Below are 18,341 nucleotides of genomic sequence, written 5' to 3'. Positions count from 1 at the left end.
TCTTCTACTAAATTAACGAGGAGGGTGAGAGTCACTCCCAATAATCTTCAACAATAATGTCAATTTCAGTAGTTTGAGTTTAATTTAATTTAGCCTCCGTCTTTTCAAATGCTCCAATATGATCATTATGATTATGTTTAATTAAAGTTTCATGGTATTTTGAATTAATTTTTTTAAAAGAACTAGAAGGTATTAATGAAACTTTTTAAAAAAAAAATTTTTTATAAATTTTTGAAAATTTAAAGATTTTTTTTAAATAGATATAATACAAAATTTATGAGTATTTTTTTTTTTTTTTTTTTTTTGTTAATTTAACGCAAAAAAAATTTATTTATACTCTTCAATTTTGAAAATTGTTCTACAAATAATTTTGGAGATTTTTTCCGCTGGTTAAGTTCATGGATATGAAGTATAATTGAAGATAATAACGATGATAATTATAATAAGAATCTAGTGATTGATCGTTGTTCTTTATATTTATAAATAAATAAAGGAAAAAGAGGTGGCGGCAGACGAGCGATATATATTAATCCTAAACCCGATCATCGAGATGAGGATATTCTCATTTTCCCACCGTTTGTTTGGGAAGAACACTAAAGCGGAGTTTGAAGTTGATTAGGACATGGCTCAATCGAAGTCCAAATCGGTTCTCCTCCTCTGCGGCGATTTCATGGAAGACTATGAGGTCACTTCCTTCTTCTTTTCTCGATTTGGAATTTCTGATTGATACTAATGTCTGTTTACTTCTTCTTCTCTGATCATTATTTTGAATCGCACTGTTTAAAACGAATCCATATGGAATTTCTAGACGAACTTAGATGCTTTCGCTTGATTTCGATTGCAGGCGATGGTCCCATTTCAAGCGCTAATCGCATATGGAGTTTCTGTGGATGCTGTTTGTCCGGGGAAGAAGGCTGGTGATATCTGTCGGACCGCTATTCATGACTTGTTAGGTCATCAGGTATCTTATTCTCCTTATTCCCTTTCATGACTCAACTTAGTATTTTGAACATTTTCTTGTATCCTACTATGTCTTGCACTACCCTACAATATCCAATTCATGTTTTGTTTGATTAATTTTGAATTTGGTAAAATACGCATATGGTCCCATACTTTCAATTTTGTAAAATTAGTTAAGAATTTGGTCTATGTACTTCCAAATTTGCAATAGGTTAGTTTTATCATGAAAAATGTTGTTAAGATTAATGACATTTATAACCTATGTAGTCTATAAACTGATTACGAATTGAATTAGTTTGTAAACTACGAATGCTGAATTGTTATGTAATAGAATTTGACTCTTTATTTTGATGAGGTTTTTGATAGTTGAGGCTAAATTTTTCCAAATTTGGAAGTCCCAAGGACTAAATTGTTATCAACTTGAAATTGCTACAATTTTGAAAGTTTAGAGACTCGAGTGATACAAACTAAAGTTCATGGATTAGATCATTGCTTAAGTCAAAGAATAGGTACCAATAGTGTCCTTTGAATTTTGTTGTGTGTTTGTTACAGACTTATTCAGAATCTCGTGGGCACAATTTCACATTGAATGCGACTTTTGATGAAATCGATATTGACAAATACGATGGGTTGGTGATTCCTGGAGGACGAGCGCCTGAATATCTTGCTATGAATATCTCGGTGCAGAGTTTGGTAAAAAAGTTTTCGGAGTCTAGGAAGCCAATTGCATCTGTGTGCCATGGACAGTTGATTTTGGCAGCTGCAGGGTTGGTTAGAGGTCGGAAGTGTACAGCATACCCTGCTGTGGGTCCTGTACTAATTGCTGCTGGTGCTTCTTGGATTGAGCCAGAAAGTTTGGCAGCATGCGTTGTGGATGGTAACATCATCACTGCTGCCACATATGAGGGGCATCCTGAGTTCATTCAACTTTTTATCAAGGCACTTGGAGGAAATGTCACTGGATCAGATAAAAGAATTCTATTCCTTTGTGGGGTAAGCTTAAATTTTACAATAAACTTACTTCCATATGGTGTTCTATGCAGTTATTTATTGTAATGCAATGCTCTACTTATTTGCAATCTGATGACACTAGACACAAAATAGTTCCGGAGTGCATTCTGAAAGCTAGCATCGTGTATCACAACTGTTGAAGAATTCTCACACTTCAAACGATCCTTTGTTTTTGTTTTTTCAATACTTGCGAGTATCTGGGTCAACTTATGTTCATGACTAATTTTATCTCACAAGTCACTAGACAATTGTTTGACTGTAGAATGTTTTGTTATGAAACTCAGAATTTTAATATCATAGGTAATTGGCTATCATGGGGTTTAAATCCATTCCCCGAAAGTTCCTCTACATTTTTCTACATGCCCACTGCCATTTGGCTAACCTACCTAAGTCCACAACTATAAACTTTTAACTTCCTATCTCTCTCTTGTCTAAGTGGTTCCTCTCTGAATTTCCTTAAGTTTCCCTCCTTGAAATGGGAGCTTTAGAAATCACATGTGGCATCATTATTGAGGGAAGTGATAGATTAAAAGAATAGGTTTCGGTTTGAATGAGGTGTCTCCAAGCACTCCAAACCATCTTTCATGCCTTCTTATGATGGTTGGATCAAAATATAAAAATGTAACTTTGGAAGCCTTAATTCAAACTAATAATGGTGGCCCATTGGAAGGTTTGAGGATTGTCTCAAAAAAGGCATCAGAAAGTTAGATGCTATGGAATCCTTGTCAGTGTTAAACCAAACATCATTGGCTTTCTTCCTACTATAATTAATTTTTCTTTGTTAAACCAAACATCATTGGCTTTCTTCCTACTATAATTAATTTTTCTTTTTCTGATACTTTAGTTGTCTCATCCCTTTCTTTATTGTGACTTGTTGGTCTGAAAGGTCACGATCATTCATCTTTTGATGAGGGTTTATTGAATACCTTGTTCCTCAAAACCGGTTTATAAACTTTCAGAGATTGGACAGGTACACCCTTGACTGGAGTTCTCTCCCCAGGACTCTCTTCAACTCTCAATCCTGTACCTCAAATGCTACCATTGGACTCACTACATATTTGCACAAGTGAATCGAAGTCTGAGTAGTTTATGAACTTGCAGAAAATCTCTTATCATTTTTATTTCATAATAGAGGATGTTGTACTTTGATTGAAATGGCATCCTTCCTGCTATCGGTTTTTGTTTATCTCTATTTTTCTATCCTTCCAACAATTTGTAGTCATCCATTTAATTTGGAACATTGAGCAATTTTATGTGTCAGCTCCATGCTTTTTCCATTATTAAGTTCTTAGGGAATAAAGCCAGTTTCTGGGTTTTGTCTGTTTTAAAGTGATCTCCTGGTTCTTTTTACAACAGCTTGAACGGCTGTCCTGTTTTTTAATCATCTTTTGAAGAATACTGAAGGCATGGTTTCTCATGGCTAATATAGCAAGCTTACTTTTCTATATTTTCAATTTCAGGATTACATGGAGGACTATGAGGTAGCTGTTCCATTTCAATCACTTCAAGCTCTTGGTTGCCATGTTGATGCAGTTTGTCCCAAGAAAAAGGCTGGCGATAGCTGCCCAACTGCTGTCCATGATTTTGAAGGTGATCAAACTTACAGTGAGAAGCCGGGCCATAATTTTACGTTAACTGCTGATTTTGAAGGCTTAGACGCATCGAGCTATGATGCCCTCGTAATCCCTGGCGGTAGAGCACCAGAATATCTGGCCCTGAATGCGCGTGTTATTGCAATCGTGAAGGAGTTTATGGCAGCAAGGAAGCCAGTTGCTTCTATCTGCCATGGGCAACAGATCTTATCTGCTGCTGGTGTTCTTCAGGTATTTGACATGATCGTAAATGACAATGAAATGAAATCATACCTCCCCATCATGGAACAACAACAGTCTGTTACGAACCAATAACACCCCAGAAACTTGTTTGAATTTAAAAATGATGAATCAATAATTCTTTTTGGTAATCACCTTGTTTTAACCGATCGTTTGGTGTTTTCGATGGATTGCCATCTCAAGGGGTTGCTCCCATCAGACTTCTTAATTAGAATATGGATTCAATTATAAATATTCTTTTTAGGTAGTCTACGAGCTACATATTATTAACTCTATGCATGACTTGTTGAGACATAAAGAGATAATACGATTTTAATACTATTTTTACACCATTATTGTTTCTTCGTTTGTTTGTTCATTCCCCACAGTTCATACTTTTTTGGTTCTATATATATAGGGAAGGAAATGCACTGCTTACCCAGCCGTCAAACTGAACGTGGAATTGTCTGGGGCAACATGGTTGGAACCCGATCCAATAGACCGATGCTTCACAGACGGAAATCTGGTTACTGGAGCAGCTTGGCCTGGCCATCCTCAGTTCATCTCTCAGTTGATGGCACTTTTGGGTATCCAAGTGGCATTTTGATCATAGTGTAACCAGGTGAGTTCATGTCTATACTTATTACAAGGGCATATCTGGATATCCACTGGTGCAAAAAAGAGCAGTAAACGAATGTATATGTTCATGTTTTGGATATCAACACTTCCTGTATTTTGCTTTTCCTGCAATGGATGTGTTGTAGCTTCTGTTTCTATTGGATCCCCGTTCCTAGGCTTAGCTTGTACGAATCGTTATGTTTCGAATAAATGGGTTCAAGTCATGGTGACCACTAGTTTAAGATTTAGTAACTTACGAGTTATTTAGACGATCTTTCTTTCTTCAACTACGATAATAACGTTATTGATGTATGAAGCTTGATTTGTTGACTTACCAACTGAGATTGGGGTGACTTTGATAGAATGGCCTAACTAATTGGACTCAACCAATTTGGCCAGCCACACTAACATTGCGATTTTTTTGTTGAGTACTTATGTCTATCAGTTTGATTTGTAAACTTACCAGCCAATGACCAGATTTTGATGTCTAACCTAAAAATGTTGACTCAAATGTTATTTGCCCTAGCTTATCTTATCTTTTACAAACATTTATTGTTTTCTTTTTTCTATCTACTCGTGACCGAATTCTCTCTCGTTTCCCCTCCTTTTTGCCTTGTACCTCTCGTTTTCTCCTGCTCTTCGCTCTAGTCCTTGCTTCTACTACATTTGGTGTCTTTTGACAATGTGAGGTCCCACATCGATTGAAGAGGGGAACGGAACATTTCTTATGATGATGACGAAACCTTTTTCTAGTAGACACGTTTTAAAACTGTGAGACTGACGGCTATACGTAACGACCAAGACAGATAATATTTGTTAGTGGTAGGTTTTGGCCGTTACAAGCACAATGACCGCCCCTCTTCTATGTTTTTTTTTTTTCAAATTTTCTTCGTTTTCTTACTAATTTACCTACATTTTTTCATCTATTTTGATTATTCATCTCTAATACAAAAATCGATTGAGTACGTTTGTAAGTAACTATGGTATATATTTAAATGCGTTTGGTCGATCATCATTAAAGTTATCACGAGGTCGTTGAAGTTTATGTCTCCTTTTTTACTTTATATTTTGGTATTATTTTCACTTTCGAATTTTTTTTTTTACCTAAAGTAGCAACTTTTTCACATTCAATTTGCACTCAATAACCCCATTGAAATTAAATAAAGAAACCATGGTGTGACAGATTTCTATACGCTAACATTTTTAAACTGAAACATTCTTCAAATTCTGTCTAGTCAAAATACAACGCTAAATTAATTTAAATTTTGTTAATTAAATAACATCAACCATCGATTCTTTAATTAGAAACACTAAGATCATAACTTATATAATTCAAAATCTTTCTAAACCCTAAAAATTAATCAACTTAAACCTAACTCAACTGACCAAGACGTACATCTTCAACACCCGAAAAGTAAGAAAAATGACTTTAAGATCGAATCAAACGGAACGAGGTGATGCCATAAATGAAATAGGTGATTAGGTAAGTAGAAGGCAAATGCATAGAGTTGTGGGTGAAACAAGGCAGCTTTCAAACATGTCTGCTACCCTTTGTCTTGTCTGGTAGGCCAATTGCCTAATCTTTTGTGCGGCATTCCTCCCAAACCCCATGTGCCCCATCAATGCCTGACCTCTATGCCAAATGCATGTGCCATTTATCCTCTTATGTTACAATAATTTAGTGTGACACTCGAGTAAAAGAGAAGTACATGAATGAACCGAGACCGCATCTAAATAAGAACGACTCTAAAGATAGGATAACCAAGAAATACTTAAAAGAAATAGAAGTTACTACCTATATAAACAGTGTGCACCTTTCTTCTCAGTGACTTAATCATAGGAACTCTATAGTTAAGCGTATGCTGAAAGAACTCATGTTGGTCTAGGAATAGTCTATACTCTTAAGAAGTAAGGATTGCCAAGGCCATCAGGTGATAAATTTGGATTCCAAATTCTAATCTAAATCTTGGGCATGGGTTTTCAAGAACTCGGGTTTGGAAGAACTCATGTTGGTTTAGGGATAGTCTTCACTCTTAAGAAGCGGGGAATGCTGAAGCCATCAGGTGATAAATCTGAATTTCGATGGGTCGTTAAAATTTATATGTTTTCGTTTATCAGTATCTTAATGATCATCTTCATAAAATCGAGTTCTCGACTTTTTCTCATGTCCGGGCATAGTCACGACATGACATTATGGTAGAATTAGAGGTAAGAAAAATCGAATTGAATGGGAAGTGACCCACTTCCCATAAGATGTTCCTCACATTGAGAAACATGATATAACCATTTCATGTTGTCTACACAAGAAGCCATTCACATGCTCCAACAAGACACAACTTAGCACCACTATACCTAATGTCCACATCTTAAGTGTCAGTGTATGAGTGTGATTAATGTTCGTTCGCATACCCTAACATGTGGAACGACGTGCATAACGAAACAAAATAAAGTGATCCGTACAATATATGATCGTTTTTAAACGATAAATCAAAACCCTCATTTCATGTCAAATATATGATGCCAATTCGAGTAGTAGAGTCGAGAGTAAATTCCAACCGCACTATTCTCGTACATAATTCTGTGCAAGCAATTCTTCGAGTGGAGCTCAAAGACCAAAAAGGAAGCTCTCGAGATAAGTCCAAGTCGGAACTATAGCGGAAGCAGCACGCAAAAACAGATCCGATTAGAATTTAATGATCCCGAAATTTAAAGACGAGTTATTAAAAAATAATGTTTTGGGAGTTGGTCAAAACAATAATGCTCCTCCAAAGTACTAATGACAAGATTTCCCATTCATGCAGCCAAGCTCAACACTCAATAATTGTAGGGAAAAAAAAAATTGTGATTTGACCTTCAACGACTTTTTAAAAAAAAATTAATTTTTTTACGATCCACCACTTTCGGGGACGCACAATCCACCTTCTTTGGGGCCAACGTCCTTACTGGCACACCGCCTCGTGTCTACACCCTTCGGAGAATAGCGAGAAAGCTGACATATCGTCCGGTGTCGGGCTCTGATACCATTGTAACGACCCAAATCTACCGCTACCAGAAATTGTCTTTTTTGGGCTCACCCTCAAGGCTTTAAAACGGGTCTGCTAAGGAAGGTTTCCACGCCCTTATTCGTGTTTTGTTCTCCTCTCCAACCAATTAATATTTTTTATTAGTCATATAATCTCAAATAATTAAATTTTTTTAATTATAATTAGATTAAGTTAATTATATTATTATTATTGTGGTAGAAAAATACTAATTTGGTAAATTGATTGATTTAATGATTGAAAAAAAGTAATTGTGGTCAAATAATATTCAAAATAAAAATAAAAATTATTTTTCTGCCAATTCTTATCTTTTAATAATTTTAATAATTTTAATAATATGAAAGGACGAAATTATTTTGAGTTATTTTATTCCACTCTTTGCCTTTGGATTTTTGCATTTAATTGTATTTCCATCCTTTTACCAAATAATAGATATTGGTGGGAATTATTGTTCAATTATCTCTATTAATAAAAATTGTTTTTTTTGGAAATAAATATAATATTTTAATAATAAGTTACGTGTTTAAAAAAATTATTTAAATAATTGACGTAGTATTGGAGAGAAATGTTTAATCAATTAATGGACATTTTTTGTGACACCTGAGTAAAGGCGGGGTACCTAATGAATCGAAACCACTGTATCATATCAATAAGGTGCACTTTCATTTTCAGGACCTAGCGTCCTCGTTGGCACTCGCTCCTTTCTCTAATCAATGTGGGACCACCACTAAATCCACCCTCTTTCGGGGCCCAGCGTCCTTACTGACACACCGTCTTGTGTCTACCCTCTTCAGGGAACAACCTTCTCGCTCGCACATCGCCCCGTGTCTGACTTTGATACCATTTGTAACGGCCCAGACCCACCACTAGTAGATATTGTCCTCTTTGGGTTTTCCCTTTCGGGCTTCCACTCAAAGCTTTAAAATGCGTATGCTAGGGAAATGTTTTCACACGCTTTTAAAGTTATAAGGGTGTTTCGTTCTCCTCCCCAACCAATGTGGGATATCATAGTAAGTAATGTGACCATGTCGCAGAGAATGTCTTGCCCATTAGAATAATTGTAACAGCCCAAGTCCACCATTAGCCGATATTGTCCTATTTGAGCTTTCCCTCAAGGTTTTTAAAACACGTTTGCTAAAAAACAATGCTTCGTTTACCTCTCCAACCGGTGTGAGATGTCATAATCCACCCTCTTGAGACCCAGTGAACGTTCTCACTAGCACTCGTTCTTCTCTCCAATCGACGTAAGGTCTCGCAATAATGATGGGAGAAAAGGCGTAACCCTAACCGTAGAATTTGGTCGAAGAAAGGAACACAAAGAGATAAGGTGTGGGGTTGGGCAAATCTTAATGGGTTACATGGTTTGTCCATTGATGGTTGGACAAAAGTTTGTAATGTTTACATTCCCATGAACACTTCTACACATAATGTTCCAAAACACATGTTCTATAATTATACACTTCCAAACACAAACCCATCCCTTTGCCATCTTCAAAAAGGGGTTTTAGCTCCTTCTACCACGTCTTTTTCAAAACACCCATTTATTTGAATTCGACCGATATGATTGTGTTTGATTGAACCGAGTCCTTTAACTAGACAAGGTAATAGACCACAGACATGCAACGACCATAAAAAAAACTGTCAAGTAGGTAGTTTCTCACTATGGTAATACGAGGATTTTCAGTCCTCTGCTGTACTAACTAAGCTATACCAGCCATTTCTGACACATTATCTTTATTTATTTTCATAGCAGATTTGAACCGATAACAGGAAGATTTTGAGTCCTCTGCTCTACTAACTGAGCTATACCCGCCATTTCCTTTCCAACACATTAGACGTATTTTCAATAGCGGATTTGAACCGGTAACACCAAGATTTTCAGTCCTCTGCTCTACCAATTGAACGATACAGACCATTTCCTTTCCGACACATTAGACGTATTTATTTTCATAGCAAACCCGTGACACAAAGATTTTCAGTCCCCTGCTCTACCAACTGAGCGATACCGGCCATTTCCTACACATTAGACGCGAAGAACGTGATCTGCAAAATAAGAGAAATTTTAAGGAAATTCTAGGGTCACATACCCTATGAAGCTAAAACGATCCATGTCCAAGATTCAGAATCATATCACCTTGACATTCCCCTGACCAACACGAGTTCGTTCATGATGCTTTCTACTCACTTACATGGAGGTCACCCAATATAAAATAGCTTATGTTCGAGGGTGGTCACGGTTTATTCATGTACTCAGTGTCTCGAGAATTTGACTAAAATTTAAATATATATTTTTAATTAAAAAAAAGAAATAAATAGTAAAATAATGTTTGGTGTGAATTAATGTATGGGCATAATTATTAATTGTATTCTCCAATTAATTGGCCAACTCATCCAATAAAGTTGCCATATTTAGTTTATGGAGGGAATATAGAAACAACAAAAGGAAAGTTTATTTAATTATTTTTTTTTTTGACAAGACAACAAAGGAAAGTTATTAATTGTTCCGTTTTCATTTTTTTTAAAAATAATTTTAATTAAATTCTTCATTTTTTAATAAACATATTTAGCATTTTTAAAAATTTAAAAATTTAAATATTTAATTATTACACATTTTTAAAAATTTAACGAATTATTTGACACAACCTTAAAAAAAATTAGACCCAAAACGAACATCCTTTGTGACCCTCAGCTCGAGAATACAATCTCAATCGACCCAAACTCACCTCTTCCAATTTTCTTAGTGGTCGGGTCTTTTTTGTATTTTCGTTTGCTTTTTTCTTGTTTTTTTTTTTATTTTGTATAAATTAATTTTTTAATAGATAAAATGGTATAAATTGATATACTTTGTGCAGAAATTCATTATTTTAATTATATAATTATCACAATTTATAATTTTTTCTTTCAATTAAAATAAATTTGAAAAAAAAAAGAGAAAAGGACAAACGGCACGTGGATATATGACTTTAAATAGCTTTATTATTATTATTATTTATAATTAAAATAAAAAATAAAAAAATTGCATGTAATGTGCTGTACACGTGCAGTTGGATTTTCAGTCATTTTTATTTCCCCCTATTTAATATTTTAATTTTATATTACTAAATCCTTTTTCCCTATTTTTTATAAATATAGTAATAATAAATAAATAAAACCGCTGCCTTCCCTTCTTCGTCTTCTTCTTCTTCTTCTTCCACTCTGCACAAATAACGAAGTGGACAAACTTCCCAAGGCGGCTCCACAGATTCATTCATTCATTGATTCATTCATTCCTCACAAATTTAGGCACAGAAAAACAAACCCATTTCTTTAATTCTCTTAAATTTCTTCTTTGATCAAACAAAAACAGAACCCCATTTCTTCTTATTACTCTGTTGCTTTGTTTTGCGTTTGCTTAGCAAAAGAAGTAATATCTTCTCCTGTCTTTGTTTCATTTCAACACATTTGAACTGTAAAACTTTGTTTTCTTTATTGTTTGTGAGCTGAGGAATTTTCTCCTTGAGATACTCTTTTCTTGCATGGAAACTGTTTGTTAAAAGGTCTAAATGGGTGAAGAATCTTTTTCAATGCTCCTTCATGATAGAGCTGTGGAGCAGGTATGTTTTCCTTTGTTGTATTGGGTTTCTTCCATTTCTCCTTTGATATATGATTTTCAACCTGTTTTGTGAAGTTTTTTCTCTTGTTGAATTGATTCTTGATGACTTGAACATGGTTCAGTTCATTTCTCTTTTCAAGTGATGAAATGGGAGTGAACTTTGGGTTGTGAAGTTGTAGGAGCTCATGGGCTCATTTGATATACATTAGTCTATGCTGTAAAGGGCAAATTTCTTACTATATCTATAGCCATTCCATTTGCCAAGTTTTATTTTGAGGAGTTTTGATAAAGTGTAGAGAAAACCATCTGAAGTTTTAGTGTTGTAAAGGTATCAGGACTTTCAAATTTGCAGAAGGTAATGTTTTGTTTTGCAGGCAATTCTGTCTATGAAGAAGGGTGCTTACCTTTTGAAGTCTAGGCGTAGAGGCAAACCCAAATTCTGTCCTTTCAGGCTTTCCATGGTAAGAATATACAACATAGATTAGTTGGAGTATGTGGAAACTGGTTTTGATATCCAAATAACGATATGCAACATGTAGAATGCTTTATGTGAAATGTGAAATGTGTGGTGTGACAATACATGTAATAGCCCAAACCCACCGCTAACAGATATTGTTCGCTTTGGCCTGTTATATATCGCTGTCAGCTTCACGATTTTAAAATGCGTCTCCTAGGGAGAGGTTTCCACACCCTTATAAAAAATGTTTTGATCCCCTCTCCAACTGACGTGGGATCTCACAATCCACCCCTTTGGGGACCTAGCGTCCTCGCTGGCACACCTCCCGATGTATGACTCCGATACCATTTATAACAGCCCAAACCCACCGCTAGCCGATCTTGTTCGCGTTTGCCCATTATGTATCACCGTCTGTCTCACAGTTTTAAAATGCGTCTTCTAGTGAGAGGTTTCCACGCCCTTATAAAGAACATTTCGTTCCTCCCTTCAACCGATGTGAGATCTCACAATCCACCCCCCTTGGGGACCCAGCGTCCTCGCTGACACACCTCCTCGTGTCTAGCTCTGATACTATTTGTAACAGACCAATCCTACCGCTAGCAGATATTGTCCGCTTTGGCCCGTTATGTATAGCCGTCAACCTCACGGTTTTAAAACGCATCTCCTAGAGAGAGGTTTTCACACCATTATAAAAATGTTTCGTTCCTCTCCTCAACCGATGTAAGATCTCACACCACAATTCATATTTCTGTTTTCTTTTCAAAACTAGATGAGCTGCCATTCAGGAATCTACAAAAGCAGTTGAAAAATTATGTGAGATTGCAGCAGTGTCTTAACTATGTCAAAATCATCATCTGGTTCATTTCGTGAAGTTTCTGAAACCTCGTGATCGTTTATACAGTAAATTGTTGTTGATATTTTATTCTATCATCATAGTTTCTTGCGCCATGTTATATTTTTAATGGCACTAAACAAACCACTCTCCATGGTTAATGAACTTGTCTGATTTCTCTGTTTTCTAGACCTTGTGTTGCTAAAAATTTTGGTTCGGTGTATTTTAGTAGTGATCGATAAACCTGCCTCTTTGTCACCTAGGACCCACCTTATTTAAAAAAATGAGTTCCCTTTTTTAAGGTTTTTATCTGCTGCTAAAGTAAAATGAGTTAGCTACTTTCTTTATACTTAACGGTGAAATCAAACTTTATTTTCTTGATTTCAGGATGAGAAATTCTTAGTTTGGTATTCTGGAAACGAGGAAAAGCAACTTCGATTAAGCTCAGTAATGAAAATTATTCCAGGAAAGATGTCAGTAAGTACAAAAACACCAATGCCTCTTAACATGTGCATTTGCAACCCTTTGCTCCTTACATTCAAATGAATGCTATTGAATCAGCCAAGTCTTGTAAACCAACTTCAACCCACAAAGAAGCCCGAATCCTTTTCGCTAATTTACGCTAACGGCGAGCGTTCACTTGATTTGGTAAAGCTTGTTCGTTGCTATTATAGGCTTTGTTTGTTTTAGATTTTAGCTGGTAAAGATAGCATTGATAGATTTCTTTTGTCATCTTTTGTGCAGACATGTAAGGACAAAGCACAAGCAGATTGTTGGATTTTGGGGTTGAAATCTACAATATCAAGGAATTACCATCCAAGGCCATTAGCTAGTTTAAGGGATCATAGAGGAATTGTATCTTGTGCCAATAGTCCTGCTGGTTTTGTTAGAAGAAAGTACAATCTTGGACTTCTGGAGGACAGTACAGACTTCCCACAGGTTTTAGTTACCCATGTCCTATAGTTCCTTACTATAATCAATATGCAACTTTTTCATGAGATGTTTGAGTACTCATTTTAAGAGTTTATGTATTGTTTTCTGTGGTGCACTTCAACTAAAATGTATTATGCTTGAAGGTACGCAGCTTGTGTGGCAGTCCTACTCTTTCACTTTCGGAACGATGCCTATCTCATGGCTTATCTCATTCCTTTGATAGCTTCTATCCGTCGGATGGACAGAGTGAAGGCGATATCTCTGCTCGAGTTACTCCGCTTATTGAACCTGATGCACTTAAGAGGGGATCATTGGACGAAACGGTTCATGGAAAGAATGTGCTCAGTAGACTTGTCGTACCTGTTCATACATCTCCACGTATCGAAAAGAACAATAGTCTGAAGGATGTCATGATCTGGGGAGAAGGTATAGAAGGTGGGCTGATAGGTGGTGGAATTGAAAGGTCTGCTAGCCAGAAAGGAATGCTTGTGGATGCATTGTTACCAAAACTTTTAGAGTCTACTATGATGTTGGACGTGCAAAGAATATCGTTAGGAGGAAAACACGCAGCCGTGGTTACGAAACACGGTGAAGTCTTCTGTTGGGGTGAAGGGAAGGGGGGTAGACTTGGGCATAAGATTAATATGGACTTAGACCAACCGAAACTAGTCGACTCGCTTAATGGGATCTCAGCTAAATCTGTTGCATGTGGTGAGTATCAGACATGTGCTTTGACAAATGGTGGAGAAGTTTATACATGGGGTGACAGTAGGTTTGGTGCTGATTTTGAATGTGAGCAGAAGGTAAGAAGTCCATGGGTGCCACAACAACTTTCTGGTCCTTTGAATGGCATAACCATATCGAATCTCGCTTGTGGAGAATGGCATACTGCGGTTGTTTCAGCGTGCGGGCGGTTATTTACGTATGGTGATGGAACATTTGGAGCTCTTGGACATGGGAATCTCATAAGCTTGTCCCAGCCAAAAGAGGTCGAATCTTTAAACGGTTTGTGGGTAAAATCTGTGGCATGTGGATCATGGCATACAGCTGCTATTGTTGATATCATGATTGACCGTTTCAAGTTCGAGAGTTCGGTTGGGAAACTATTTACATGGGGTGATGGTGATAAAGGGAGGCTAGGCCATGCTGACAATGAGCGTAAGCTCTTACCAACGTGTGTCGCCCCACTCGTTGATTCTAACTTTGTTCAAGTTTCTTGTGGACGAATGCTGACCGTTGGGCTCACGAATCTTGGTAGAGTTTACACAATGGGAAGCTCCATACATGGGCAACTAGGAAACCCAAGGTCAAGGGATGCATCAGTAGCTTTAGTTGAAGGAGAGCTCAAAGAAGAGTTTGTTAGTGCCATAGCTTCTGGTTCCTATCATGTCGCTGCACTAACGACAAGCAGACGTGTTTACACGTGGGGGAAGGGCGCATACGGACAATTAGGATTGGGCGATTCGGATGATAGAAATTTGCCTACTTTTGTTGAAGCTCTAGGAGAGCAGCAGGTAGAAAGTATAGCCTGTGGATCAAATGTCACAGCGGCTATCTGTTTGCATAGATCTATCACTTCAAGTGACCAATCTGCTTGTTATGGATGTAAATTGCCTTTTGGGTTTACAAGAAAGAAGCATAATTGCTATCACTGTGGTCTTTCTTTCTGCAGAATGTGTAGCAGTAAGAAGACTATGAACGCTGCTTTGGCTCCCAGTCGAACCAAAGCTTTTCGAGTTTGTGATCCGTGCTTCAACAATTTACAACGACATAGGACGAAGAATTCATTGGTGCAACAAAAAGCATCTGCTTTTGAAAGAGTAGACAAGAAAAGTATGAGTTCTAAGCATGGTCAGCTGCTGTCACCTACAAAACAAAACATTGATGAAATGCAGTCTCATTGGAAATTCATAAACCATGGTGAAAACCGAGAGCATTTCGAACAACTTTCTTTTTCGACCAGTGGAATACTGAGCTGGGGGCAAGTTTCGTGTCCAGCTTCATTTAAAACGTGCAGTATAGAGAACATGAAAACTCTTATTCCTCCTCCATCTCAAAATCAAACATCTGTTAATGCTTTAGTTCACCTGAAATCGCCTAATTCAGGTGCCATCGGTATCGAGAGATTTGTGTATGGATCCAGTGAGAAACTAAGTGAAGAAGTTCAGAGGCTAAGAGCTGAGGTATTCTTACACTTCCCATCTTACAACGTTGCTGTAATTATGTCCTTGGCCTGTATGTGTGCATTGCAGCTATTATATGTAACGTCTCAAGCTCACTGCTAGCAGATATTGTCCTGTTTGGGCTTTCCCTCAAGGTTTTTAAAATGCATCAACTAGGGAGAGGTTTCCACACAGATTGTGAGATCCCACATCGGTTGGAGAGGAGAACAAAACATTCTTTATAAGAGCGTGGAAACCTCTCCCTAGTAGACGTGTTTTAAAAACCTTGAAGGGAAGCCCAAACGGGAAAGTCCAAAGAGAACAATATCTGCTAGCGGTTGGCTCGAGCGGTTACAACTTAAGATCTCTTCAAACTTCCTTTTGGAGTTAAAACTTATGCCCAATGATACAATTTGTTTCTGCTGGATTGTTTTTCGATTCTATCAATGAATGGACGAGTTCGTAACTAAATTGTTACATCCTTTAAGGTGAAGAGCCTCGAACTACAATGTCACGATAGAGACGAGAAGATGCAGAAATGTGGACAAAAGATAGAAGAAGCTTGGTCTGTTGCAAGGGAGGAAGCAGCCAAATGCAAGGCAGCAAAGGAGGTCATAAAAGCTTTGGCACTAAGGGTAATCTCTTACATTTCTTCCTTTATCAACTTTCAAACACGGTTCGTGCTATAACCACTCGTTTTCGAGCTGATGATCTGATCGAAGTAGAACTGCTACTGTTGTTACAGCTTCAAACAATGTCGGAGAACATTGTCGGTCGACGAGATGCAAAAGATGAAGTTGATGCAAATAAACCACATGTTACACCAGTTCACTCCCCCTCTGCTGCAATTTGTTTACCCCCTGAGGTTCAACTGCCCAAAGACAGACTAATTGGTGATAGTTTATACAACTCTCCCATTGTCTTCTCCAATACATTCAAATCGTTGTATGGGAGACACGCATTCCGACATGTTACTAAGTCAACGGATCCAGATCCAAACACTGACCGAACATCTTCGAAAAATGGAACTGCAAATTGTTTGAAAGATGAATGGATAAAACAGTATGAACCTGGTGTATATATTACATTTACAAGTCTACCAGGTGGACACAAGGGGCTCAAGAGAGTGAGATTCAGGTATTATTCACTTATCCATTTCACCTTCAAATTTATGCTTCACTTGCAAGTGTATGCACTTCAATGCCTAAAATGATTAGTTCATATCGTGAGATCTCACATTGGTTGGAGAGAAGAACGAACCATTTCTTATAAGGGTGTAGAAATCTCTATTTAGTAGACGCGTTTTAAAAACTTTGAGGGAAAACCCAAAAGAAAAAGTCTAAAAAAGACAATATCTGCTAGCGGTGAGTTTGGGCAGAGCTAGACACCAGGTGGTGTGCCAGAGAAGACGCTGGGCCCTCAAGGGGGTGGATTGTGAGATCCCACATCGGTTGGAGAAGGGAACAAAACACTTCTTATAAGAGTGTGAAAACCTCTCCCTAATAAATGCGTTTTAAAACTGTGAGACTGACGACACTATGTAACGAGCCAAAGCAGACAATATCTACTAGCGGTGGGCTTGAGTTGTTACACATGTCTTCTATGATTAGCATTGTTAGATGTTCTTGTAAGTTTTGTTTTCTAATATTTCGATGGGTGTTCGTTTTATTGCATAGGAATGTTTCTCGTGTTATCAAAGTAACTTAACGTAGTTCCTTGGTATTGCATTGCAGTCGAAGAAGATTTTCGGAGAGGAAAGCGGAGAAATGGTGGGAAGAGAATCAAGTTATAGTATACCAAAAGTATGGCATCGAAGGATATACCAATTCAAATCATAGCCACATAGAGGACTAAAAATAATTCATACTTTTTTCCCCTTCATATCTGTATGAAGAGTTTTTCCATCGTAAATGGACACTAAGAAATGTTGTCAGTCTCACTATTTCAAAACGTTAGTAGATATTGACCGTTTCGGCTCATTACGTATTGTCATCAGTCTCACAGTTTCAAAACGCGTCTGTTAATGAGAGATTTCTACGCTCTGATAAGGTATGTTTTGTTTCCCTCTCCAATCGATGTAGGATCTCACAATTCTTAAGTACCACAGATTCTCTAATAAATGATTTGCTTACGATTCAACTCATAAACTAATTCCCTCTTAGGCAATATCGCGGCCACCTTACCATAATGATAAGAACCATAGGCTTTCCCTAAGGAATCAATAAGATTTATTAAAAAATTTGAGATATCATATTGCAAACCGACCGTGGCATCTGGCCATGTCCCATTGAAAGTGACACTTATTTTTACCTTGCCATACGATTAAAGATACTCATGGCCATAGGTATCCACATAAAGGGATTGGTCACAACACTGCTACCAATTAACGTCCACAATTTCACATATACGATAAATTATTAGTCGATGCAAGCTCAGCCAACGTCAATATCCACAATTTCACATCTACAATCAATTATTAGTCGATGCAAGCTTAGCCAACGTCAATATCATAGCATGATATGATTGACTTTTTTTTTTTCCTTGTCATTTCACCCTTAAATTTTAGGTTCGAATTGATGTTTAAAATTTAAAAAGGAAAAACAGATAATCGGGGATATATATGGGTTGGGTTTGACCCAAGTTTCAACTTGTCGGGAGAGCTTGTGAAATTTCCATCAAATCAACAAAAATCACGTGATCGTCATTGTGTTTTGTTTGAATATGAGGTGTATCACTATCGTGGTTCGTATCAAAGCATTATCGTTTGTCTAGATATGTGAAATTGACAATGAATAGGTGAGTAATTTCTTAGATTTAACCATTTGTTCCTCGATTTTTGTGGCAATTTTGCTTAGATTTATTAAGCCCCGATGGCACCATAGTCAAATTGATTAACTCTCATTTTGAACGTTTTTCAACTGTTA

The 18,341-nt window shown here is 37.1% G+C and overlaps 2 protein-coding genes across 2 annotated transcripts; both read left to right on the top strand.

Annotated features, from left to right (window-relative positions):
- Nucleotides 1-483: 483 nt before the first annotated feature.
- On the top strand, nt 484-4,648 carry DJ1D (Class I glutamine amidotransferase-like superfamily protein). The gene is made up of 5 exons (XM_023669581.2): nt 484-685; nt 845-961; nt 1,513-1,953; nt 3,432-3,794; nt 4,201-4,648. Exons 1-5 carry the CDS (start codon nt 623-625, stop codon nt 4,387-4,389), a joined length of 1,173 nt encoding a protein of 390 aa, XP_023525349.2. The 5' UTR covers nt 484-622; the 3' UTR covers nt 4,390-4,648.
- Nucleotides 4,649-10,600: 5,952 nt separating this feature from the next.
- Nucleotides 10,601-17,396, top strand: LOC111787608 (Regulator of chromosome condensation (RCC1) family with FYVE zinc finger domain-containing protein). Its single transcript, XM_023667624.2, has 9 exons — nt 10,601-11,034; nt 11,408-11,494; nt 12,710-12,799; nt 12,884-12,970; nt 13,067-13,261; nt 13,399-15,438; nt 15,906-16,052; nt 16,163-16,554; nt 17,151-17,396. The coding sequence occupies exons 1-9, from the start codon at nt 10,984-10,986 to the stop codon at nt 17,269-17,271; spliced, it is 3,210 nt and encodes a 1,069-aa protein (XP_023523392.2). The 5' UTR covers nt 10,601-10,983; the 3' UTR covers nt 17,272-17,396.
- The last annotated feature ends 945 nt before the right edge of the window (nt 17,397-18,341 follow it).

This window comes from Cucurbita pepo, chromosome 2, assembly GCF_057944985.1.
Source record: "Cucurbita pepo subsp. pepo isolate OVF chromosome 2, ASM5794498v1, whole genome shotgun sequence".
Classification (NCBI taxonomy): domain Eukaryota; kingdom Viridiplantae; phylum Streptophyta; class Magnoliopsida; order Cucurbitales; family Cucurbitaceae; genus Cucurbita; species Cucurbita pepo.
Note: the sequence above shows the minus strand (reverse complement) of the source record. Positions and strands in the feature narration are given on the sequence as shown.

Bases quoted from the DNA above. Each gene is read 5' to 3' on its own strand.
- DJ1D (XM_023669581.2), top strand. From the start codon at position 623: ATGGCTCAATCGAAGTCCAAATCGGTTCTCCTCCTCTGCGGCGATTTC. The intron at 686-844 runs GTCACTTCCTTC...TTTCGATTGCAG, and splicing joins ATTTCATGGAAGACTATGAG to GCGATGGTCCCATTTCAAGC. The intron at 962-1,512 runs GTATCTTATTCT...TGTTTGTTACAG, and splicing joins ATGACTTGTTAGGTCATCAG to ACTTATTCAGAATCTCGTGG.
- LOC111787608 (XM_023667624.2), top strand. From the start codon at position 10,984: ATGGGTGAAGAATCTTTTTCAATGCTCCTTCATGATAGAGCTGTGGAG. The intron at 11,495-12,709 runs GTAAGAATATAC...TCTTGATTTCAG, and splicing joins GTCCTTTCAGGCTTTCCATG to GATGAGAAATTCTTAGTTTG. The intron at 13,262-13,398 runs GTTTTAGTTACC...TTATGCTTGAAG, and splicing joins ACAGTACAGACTTCCCACAG to GTACGCAGCTTGTGTGGCAG.